We start from the raw sequence: 10,601 nt of genomic DNA, 5'->3' as shown, positions 1-10,601 counted from the left end.
TAGAAGGAGTTTAGTGTAGTTTTACAACAAGCACTATGTTACACTGCAATGAAAGGCTGTAAAAGACAGCTTACCAGAAATCAGTGTTCTTCAGTCTCCACGTTTACAGATGTGCCTTGCCATCCAAGGCTGAAATCAACTCCCCGTTGCAGATTCCAGTGCAGACACAGTTGCCTGTTTCTTCTGTTTTGCATATATTTTCAGGACAAAACTATGCAACTGCTCCACTTCAAACTTGCAGTGTAGGTATGTATTGTAAATGCTCCTTCCTTCTCCCCTCCCATTAAAAAAAAAAAAAAAAAGTCTGGGTATAGGTATAGTATGGTATAAGTATATAGTATACAAGTGTATACTATATATACTATACATGCATAAGTGTAGACTATACATGCCATGTAACATCTAACTTCTCTTCAAGTCAGATACTATAATCCAGCAAATGTGCTTTCCCAATGCCTAACAAAATGTCATAGGCTTTGTATCTACCTGAAATCACAGGATCTCTCTCCCTCGGCCTGAGCTAATTCCAGTTGTGGTAACGATTGCTCAGAGGTCAGCTGACAATTCCCTGGCCTGTTCAGATCCATTCTACGGATACCATGTAGGCAGAAGTTCAACAAAATTATGTAGTCACTGTTTAACAAACAGTCTATATGTTAACTGGGGCCAGAGGAAGCTACGTTCTTTCACTAACTGTTACTGGGTCATAACAGCCAAACTTTACCTGGGAACCAAAAGGAAGACCAAGGAAGCAGACTGTTGAAAAGCATAAAAGTGTTGTAACCATGTCAGAAAAGGAAATAGCAGTGCCAACACAGCACTGCAAACCAGTATCAATAAAAAAGACAGGGAGAACTTGCTTCACTCCAAGGAAAAGCCATGCAGTGATGCTATCAGATCGAGATTGCATCAAATGGCCTAACTCAGAAAAGTAGAGGGGAAAAATGAAGCATGATTGAAAACTTTCCTTCTGCTCCGACTACAAAATAATTTAGGTCTAATCAGATTTAACCAAGCTAGCCACACCAACTAGCTCTGGAATCAGAGACAGTCTTCATAACACATTCAAGCAACTCTCACCAATACCTTACCCAAGGTTTGAGAACACAGAAGTGGTGATACTTCCCTGACAAGCAGGTGACTTTTGCCATCAAAGAGTTAGGAAAAATCATGGACATCTGCAGAGGCATATACCAGTAACTGTTCAGTAAAAGCTCATTTCTGCTGTTTTGTCTTCATGGAACAAGTTAAACAAAAATACATTAATATAATCAAGGGCTTCACTTGTGTTAATGAATAAACAAATTGCTGTGTTTGCGTGTTGTGTCATATTCAATTTTTAAAAGCCCACATTCAAGGCTGAGGTGTCAAACCCTGGTATCATCACCATACTCAACTTGGATCAGTTTAATTTATATATGCAGCATTATGCCTACAGACATTTGGGAACTACAGGTCATTTGAGAACCCACTTGCACACCACTTCCAGCACCAATAAGAAAAGCTATGCAAGAAGAAAGAAAGAATGCATAAATTAAGTTTACCAATTTGAACATTTTAACTTATACATATATTCCCCTTAACAGTAGTGAATAATTTTTTATCCATTTTCCATATTAAAGTTTTCCACTTCCATAAAATTTTCTCATAACTTTTAGTGACTACATTAAGCCATTTAACTGCACCTTTCACTAACCTTTTTGTGCTTTCAGACAACCAGTGTGCTTCAGTTACTTTAGTGAATATGTATCTCCATACCCCAGGGCTCTACTAAAGTTTATCTTTACAGATGAAGTCAAAGCCAAAAATCTCAAAACAAAAATAATTTAGATGTTTAGAATTCTGTCTCTGGTGTAACTTCCAAGATCTTTGTTTCATGTCCTCTAGAATGTTTCAAATCATAGGCCCACACAGTGTCTATTCCCTCTCCAGTAGTATGATCTGGGATCCAGCAAGGGAAAGGGAAACGACAGGCAATGATTCTGGCATTACATTCAAGTTCTTCTTCTAGCTTCTTCCCCAACTGTGGCATCTGTTGAACAACAACAAATAAAGCTTTCAGCAGCAGTAAAAACCAGAAGCATTCTCTTTAGAATCTAATTCAAGTGTTTAATAAGGTAATTCCATGGTTTGAGGAATTTCTGAAAGAAGATTAGGAAAATATTCACAATGCACGATCTGACTCTGATGCATTGACAAAAAGTATCTAAAACCAGAAAATGGTTACTGTGCCCTGACTAGCATGATCACAAAAATTGTAACTCTAAATTCTAAAAATTCTATCAAGAAATGCAAATAGTCCCACAGATTAAAACCCCACATATTTTCCATGTTCCAGTTCATGATTCAGTGGGATTCTGCTCTGTAGAGAATGAGAGTTCAGCCCCCTGAATTTATCTTATTTATGACACCCCAAGTATAGTGAACTATTATGCAACACTCAAGGTCAGTGCCTCTCAAAATTTCCAGCCTAATCCCAAAACAGATCCTGACACACTTAAAACATTCTATGGCCAAAAAGCCAAAGCAAACATTCTGCGGTCCTTATATGGTAAAATACTGGTATGTGAAATATTACTGAAATTGAGCTTTGTCATCTCTAGTCTGTTAACATATGCATGTCAATCCCTGTGGCAGTACTGTATGAAACAGCAAATGGAATCATGTAATTATTTGGGTTGGAAAGGCCCTTTAAAGGTAATCTAGTCCAACCTCTCTGCAATGAGTAGGGACATCTTTAACTAGATAAGGTTGCTCAGAGCCCCATCCAACCTGACCTTGAGTGTTTCCAGGGATGGGGCAACTACCACCCCTCTAGATAACCTGTGCCAGTGTTTCACCATCCTCACTGTAAAAAATTTCTTCCTTTAATCTAAATCTGCCTTCTTTTACTCCAAAAACATCATCCCTTGTCCTATTGCTACAGGCTCCACTAAAAAGTTTATCCCTATCTTTCTTACAGACCCCCTTTAAGTACTGCAAGGCTGCTATAATGTCTTCCTGGAGCCTCCTCTTCCCCAGCATGAACCACGCCCAGCCGTCCAACCTCTCTGCAATGAGTAGGGACATCTTTAACTAGATAAGGTTGCTCAGAGCCCCATCCAACCTGACCTTGAGTGTTTCCAGGGATGGGGCAACTACCACCCCTCTAGATAACCTGTGCCAGTGTTTCACCATCCTCACTGTAAAAAATTTCTTCCTTTAATCTAAATCTGCCTTCTTTTACTCCAAAAACATCATCCCTTGTCCTATTGCTACAGGCTCCACTAAAAAGTTTATCCCTATCTTTCTTACAGACCCCCTTTAAGTACTGCAAGGCTGCTATAATGTCTTCCTGGAGCCTCCTCTTCCCCAGCATGAACCACGCCCAGCCCTTCCAGCCTGTCTTCACAGGAGAGGTGCTCCAGCCCTCTGATCATCTTGAAGGCCCTCCTCTGGACTTGCTCCAACAGCTCCATGTCCTTCTTATGTTGGGAGACCCAGAACTGGACACAATACTGCAGGAGGGGTCTCATGAGAGTGGGGCAGAATCATCTCCTTTGACCTGCTGGTCATGCTGCTTTTAATGCAGCCCTGGATACAGTTGGCCCTCTGAGCTGCAAGCACACATTGTCAGCTCGGTCCAGCTTTTCAGTCACCAGTAACCCCAAGTCCTTCTTCTCAACGTTGCTCTTATTCCCTTCATCCTCCAGCCTCTACTAATACTGGGGATTGCCCTGACCCGGGTACAGGACCTTGCACCTGATCTTGTTGAACTTCATGAAGTTCACATGGGCCCACTTCTCAAGCTTGTACAAGTCCCTCTGAGTGGCATTACATCCCGTCAGGCACGCCAACCGTACTGGTCAGCTTGGTGTTGTCTGCAAACCTGCTCAAGGTGCGCTCAATCCCACTGCCTACGTCACTGATGAAGATATTGAACAGTACTGTTCCTAATACAGACCCCTGAAAGACACCACACATCACTGACCTCCATCTGGACACTGAGACATTGACCACTACCCTCTGGATGTAGCCATCCAACCAATTCCACTATACAGCTCTCCTTGGCTGAAGATTTACAGTCTAACTTCTGTCCATTCACAGAAATTGAACAGACATGAAAGCCAAGGGAAATATCACTACTCTTCTAGAACAGAGCAACACTCTGCCCAGTCAGATACTCAGTCTCCAGTAAGTACTTTCAAATTCTGCTATGGATTAAGTGAGAAATGAATTAACACATCTAGACTTCACAGAAATTTCTTTCCCAGCCCAGATAGTGATTATGTTCCGGAAAAAAATTACACTTGATAGATTTAGCAATTTTTGTCCTTGGGAAAATTTGATGTGCTCAGTGCACATCCATTTGGAATTCCTTTTATTCTTACATACTGAACCTATCTCTGGGAGTAATTATAGCAGCAATATCTACAAGTTACTTCTACTACATGTAGAAGTACATGTCTATTTACTTTGATATCATGACATAGCATTTAGATATTAAAAGGCTAAAAAAAGTACAGCTCAATTTAATCACAAAGGACAGAAAATAAAAAATTCACACACACAAAAAAAACCCAAACAACAAAACACATTACTAGAAAACAAGATTGACTGAAGAAAATGTATTTCCAAAGGCTGCAGATAGCTTTCACTATCACATACATGGAGGGGATGCCTTTGATGTAGCATCCTATTACAGCTTACAATGCAGTATTTTAGGAAAATTATAGTCATAGGCCTAATATATCAAAGAGTTACCTCTGAATATTTTTAAGCATTCTATGCTCTGATTTCATCCATACCATAAATGCTTCTAAAGATTTTTTTGTTACCACACCTTAAATAAACCAGAAAAATAAGCCCACTTTGGTATCAAACTGAGCTAAGACACCAGAAAAGGAAGGACTAAGATGTTACAGGCATTATAACTATAGGCATAGTCTAATTTTTAATAAGAAATTAGGAAAATTAGTGACATCTCATGTCTCTATTAGCTGAAATCAGAAAACTTCCTTAATAATTCAGCCAAAAAGAAATGTACCCTTGAACTAAACAAGTTTTTTAGCTCAACCTCTGAGTAATGTTAGGTGTTACAATCATACTGTATTTTATCAAGCCAGGGCTGGGTTCTTTTTTGTATGTCTAAATAAATACGCAGTTTCATAAACCTTTTGTACAGTGTATATAATCAGTTAAAATACACAGAAGCTGTGAACATGAACACCTGGTAAGAATTGTGTCATTTCCACCCTGAACAACTAAAGTCTCTGCAATGACTCATAGATAAATACACCTTTCCCCAGACACTTGCAAGAACAGAGCTGTTTTAGTCTTCCCTGAAGATAAATAAATCCAAGATCTGTAAGCTAAACTTGGATATGAAATGCAAGTACTGTGTGACAGCATCAAACCAGACCAGTAGGATCAAAAACGCTAAAGAGATCTATTGCCCTCAGTAAAAAAGAGGAAATACATTCATGTTTCTAGAAAATCAATGTAGTCATTCAGAAGGCAAAGTATTCACAACTTCCCCCTTTAAAGGGGATCATGAACAAAAAAATGCTCAGGAAACAAAGTATTTCATATGCTTGGATCCTTTATATTTATGACAGTATTCTTAGTGGAAGAATTGAGCCTGGTATTTACTGACTTTACTGAAGTTATTTTGAGCCCTACAGCTTCTCTTTCTGTCATAGCTGTTATTAATTTATCTCAGTTTATACTATTACATTTAAAGTTAAGTCAGTATTTCTGCTAGGTTTACTCACATTTTCCCAGGGCTTTTGTTTATTTCTAGGTTACTGAAATATCTTTATTCACCTGTACTTTTTCCCTCAATTCAATTACAGATTTTCTGACTGCAAATTCAAATATTTATACTGCCCCCTCCTGGAACTCGAGCTACAGAGCACAAAACATCCAAACCTGTAGTGTAAAGCAAGTAACACCATAGTTCTTCTTACTAACTCGCCATCCACAAAACCTGCGAGGGAGAATGCACTTCCACTTCAGTTTTCAAAACAAAGCACAGAATAGGGAAGCTTTATTATTCTTCTTGTTGCATCTTCCTGCTACACTACTACAGAAATACTATCAGAGTTCCATGATACAGCATCACATCAAGATCTTACTTCCTTTCATCCCACATCTGATTTAGCAGGGAAAGAAGCAATACAGAAACATTTACAGGATATTTGTTTTGCTCCTCCATACGCATGCAATCCATATAGAAAATTCTAATTCTAGTAAAAATGTGAAAAAGCAAACTAAAGCTGAAAGCCAAACTAAATGTAAAGTCTGACTGAACTTACTGAATATCACTGAAGCAATCACTATGCAACTCCATTTCTACAGCAGTTTTGAAGAATGCGTTTTCCCCAGGGACACAACGAACACAGGCTAAAGAGCCTTCCTTAAAAGACAAAGAATTTGTGCACTTGCTCTCCAGCAATTATACCTGACATGTTTGTCTCTCTTCCTAAACCCTCACAGTCTAACAGGGCAAGGGATTATTTCAATATACCAGTTGCTGTGATGACTTGAGGTGATCCAGTTTTTGGAGAAGAACATAAGCAAAGTTCAATACTTTCCTCTAGGAAGGTTCTCAGAAATCAGCTGCAGCCAAATTTCCTACTTCATTCTCACCCTGCAAAATCCTCATTTTTTCAGTATGAAAAACTGAAATTTTAAAGAACCTACATATTATCTTCCCTCAAGCTACTTGAGCAAAGCAAATTTCATTTTGGTTCTGAACTAACGGACATAAAATATTTCTGAAAAAATATGTATGTTTTTAGAGCTTCAGTCTGCATAGTCCTGCAATTTTTAGCAGGTTTTGTCATGGGCATTAATAAGCAACAATGCAATATCAAAATACTAGTACTATTTTTGACATTCTGCAGGTTGGTACATTTTGCAAAAAGTACTAACATCGAATGTCTTAGTATGAAAATAATTAAACAATGCATAAACAATAAACTTACCATTTGAGGTACCCCAAAAACAACAACATTCGTATAATGGGAAAAAGAAACCTAAAATAAAATTTGAGAACAAGTCTTAATTAAAATGCCACTTATAATTGAAGACGTTTTCACCATTTTTTTCCACTAATCCCTCTAGCTGCACTCCTTTCAACAGGGATTTATATCAAAAATAAGAAAGGAGATCCCATATCAACTTTACATCACAGAAATTTCTACATATTACTGTAGACCGTTGAACAGCAAAAAAACCTGCTACTGCCTGGCCAAGAATATGGCACAGTTCTAGTACCACAAAAAAGTATCAATTTAGAAAATGCACACATTATTTTATTCACAACTAAGTTTTTTCCACAACTCATACATATATATAAAAACGGGATACATTTTCTAAGTTTGCCCCCATTTTTGTTAAATGTTAGCTACCTATAAAAACTTCCTAGGTAGCTAATTGCCTGGGTTTTTCAGTGAGTGCCCTGAAAACTTCCTCTCTGAACAAAGATAAAAACATTACAATCACACCTTTCCCCACATTTCCTGGTATCCATTCTACAAATTTCAAAATGTCATTCTTAAAAAAAAAACAAAACCCTGCCCTCCAAAAAAAAAAAAAAAGCCAGAAACAAACTTAAAAAAACCCTCCAACCTTGACAGGGATAGCAAGGGAGAAGCCCACATAAAGACGACCCAAACTCCCCACCTCATTAAAGAAACAATTGGGATGCAGATGACTGAAAACTGCAAAAAATTCTCAGTCACATATAAGTTACCTTAAAGCAACACTCAAAACCAGGTAACACATTGCACAGCTAGAAAAGAACACAACTAACGAAACATCAGACAATATGGTGATCTTGCACATTAAGCAATTAAGAGTCTTCTTACTGACTCTGTGGAATCAACTCCAGTGAAACCTGACATTACAGGACCCCACATCACTACTCATGAGGCACAAGCAGGACACAGTGTGCTCGAGGAGCCTGCACTGAGAAAGGACAGCTCTCCAAAGAAGCTCAAAAGCAGCAGAGCAGTGAGTCTAGTTTCCAGAGGACCAAGTAATTTTCCCAAAGACCAACATAGGACCTTGTGGCCAGACAGCATTCTGGTTATTTCAAGAAAGTATCTCCAAATTATGGAAATCTCTCAAACATCCCAGATAAATTTTTACGTACTTCACCACCTACCTTCCATAAGTCTGAAATACAAAATTTGGTGTTCTGATGTACCCCGTCTCTCCAGGCACGGTATCTGGAGTACCAGACTAGCCAGGGATTTAATTCATAACCAACAGCTTTGAATCCCCTTTTTGCAGCTGCTATTACCTAAGTGGAAGAAAATAAATCTCACTTAGAGCAGAGAAAGAGTATTAATCTAAACAGGAGCATATAGCTTTATTTACAAGATATATCAAAGGAATGTACTTTTCTAAGTGACTCAGGTTTTAAACCACAATAGATTAGCAGTATAGTGAACAAAGCGTCAATCTACATGTCACTGTTATGACTAGTCCCTTTGAAATTAATAGATCTATTCAGATGAATAAAATGAACCACTTAAACATTCACAGGCCAAAACCTATAAGCTTGTAGTATGTATATGATTTACATATAAATTTAATTTAACATATTCATGACTACCTTGGAATCAGAGAGTATCAAAATTGACCATGCAGAGAGCTGTGAAATATATAAGCAGAAATGTTCAAAATTAAAGCACTTATTTGAAAAGCAGAGATTGCTGAGCACTCAAGAGACCCCTGAATCAGAGCCAAAACAACTTACCAATGAAAAGAGCACAAAAGCAATCTCTTGACCTACACTTACGAAAATGTAGGTAAAGAATTTAAATGTAAGCTTAAAAATTGGAAAAACCCACACATAAATCTCAGCAGTATAACTTTCATCCAGTGCTAAGTTTCATGTGCCAATTTAAAAAGCAAAAGGTAATTAAGATAAATACATTTTCAAAGGCAATCCGCTAAATCAAACCCCAAGATTTAGAATTGTTAAACTTTATTGCAAGTGTCTTCAAACAAGATCAAAGCCTCCTGATTTATTTTTAAGGAAAAAAACAAGAAAAATACAAAAATACATCCGTTTCTAGAATTAAAGTTTAAGTCATAATTTAAAATGTTAGTTAGAAGTTTTTGTCAGGAAAAGCCAAATGAACTATGAACTACAAAACAGTCAATGTGAAATCAGGAAAAAGTACACATTTCTTAATAAAACTTCTCAAACATTATTACCTGGATAGTGTGTTTCACGCTATTAAAAGAATGTATCTTCCATCATGCACACAGCATTTGCAAATATACTAAAAGAATCTGACATTATTTACCATCCTTGAAAATAAAAATATGGTCATAGTTATCCACCAATTACACCTGAGTTAAGTGCTAAATATTTAAAAGCATCTGAAGAGAAGCTCAACTTGGGTTTTCAGGACAGATGCATTAGGGCAACACCAAACATTCAATATGAAGCACCTGGCTCTCCAAAGAGCTTTCAGTTTCCATCTAGGCATCTCTCTCTCTCTCTCTATCTATATATATATTATATATGTGTGTATATATATATAAAATCAGAATTAAACACACAGTACTTGGTCAAATTAGATGTCTTAGGTAAGGGTCAAAAGCCAGAATGCTGAGCAGACAGGGCAGCAGAAACTGTAGTTCTCTCATATTGACCTTGGTTGACTCAATTTACACAAAATATGGACTAAAGTAGCATTCAAGAACTAATATGCTTGTTTCCATTAAAGACTTTTTTAGTGAGCCATCCTGTTGCTAAAACTGACTTAAAGCAAAAGGTCACAAAATGTCACACAGAACATCGTAACTACAAAAAAGCTCACACTAGAACCCTACCATCCATATTTCACCAATTGGGGTTCAAAGAATATCCTGAAAGCACAGTATTGCTCCAGCAACTCTCACCATTTCTCTCGATAATTATTCTAGCATAACCACATTCATTTTTAAGTGGGGCAGCCAGCACTTCACACAGTACTTTGATTTTTATTTTTGTAATCCATTACTCTTTTCTCATTACCTTTTGTTCTTCTGTCACCTTTATATAATAAGCATAGAGCTGAAGCTCCAAAAGCATAGTGTTATTTAATCCCATAGCCTCGTGTGCTGCAGCTACAGACCTATGTGGCATCACAGCTCTTGGACAATCGTAATATAAATTACTTTGACTGCATCTTTTCATGTGAACACAGTGCAAATCCCTCCAGCTGATGATGTTATAATTTTGTACAGTACCTTGAGAAGCTGCAATTAATACAGGAGCAAAAAAATTTTCATTACTCATTTAAGCAGCACGTAAATCTTTCTCAGCTTTGAGCCTTTCCATAAGACTCAATCCAAGACGTGCACAAACATGAGAAAACAACGTGGCTCGAGCGTTTGCCCCTTTTCTGAGAGGTGTTACACGGCAGGCGATGTCTGCGACTTACAATGCGCCCATCCCCGCTACCAATGTCAACCAGGGAGCCACTTCTGTTCTCCAGCATCCTCAGCACGTTCCGGACCTGCGTGGCAGTGGCAGGGACGAAGGGCAGGCAGACCTTCCTCAGCGCCGGGGCCAGGAACGGCGCGGCCCCCGCATACAGCGCCACCAGGGCCCC

The 10,601-nt window shown here is 38.2% G+C and overlaps 1 protein-coding gene across 1 annotated transcript; it reads right to left on the bottom strand.

Annotated features, from left to right (window-relative positions):
• Positions 1 to 1,834: 1,834 nt before the first annotated feature.
• Positions 1,835 to 10,601, bottom strand: FAM173B (family with sequence similarity 173, member B; the record flags this gene model as incomplete). Its single annotated transcript, XM_010001367.1, has 4 exons — positions 1,835 to 2,032; positions 6,969 to 7,019; positions 8,153 to 8,290; positions 10,431 to 10,601. Coding segments are annotated over 4 exons (558 nt in total), but the record flags the coding sequence as incomplete, so codon positions are not given.

The sequence above is a fragment of the Chaetura pelagica genome, unplaced genomic scaffold, assembly GCF_000747805.2.
Source record: "Chaetura pelagica isolate M959 unplaced genomic scaffold, ChaPel_1.0 scaffold317, whole genome shotgun sequence".
Lineage (NCBI taxonomy): Eukaryota > Metazoa > Chordata > Aves > Apodiformes > Apodidae > Chaetura > Chaetura pelagica.
The sequence above is the reverse complement of the archived record's forward strand: the minus strand, read 5'-3'. Positions and strand labels throughout refer to the sequence as shown.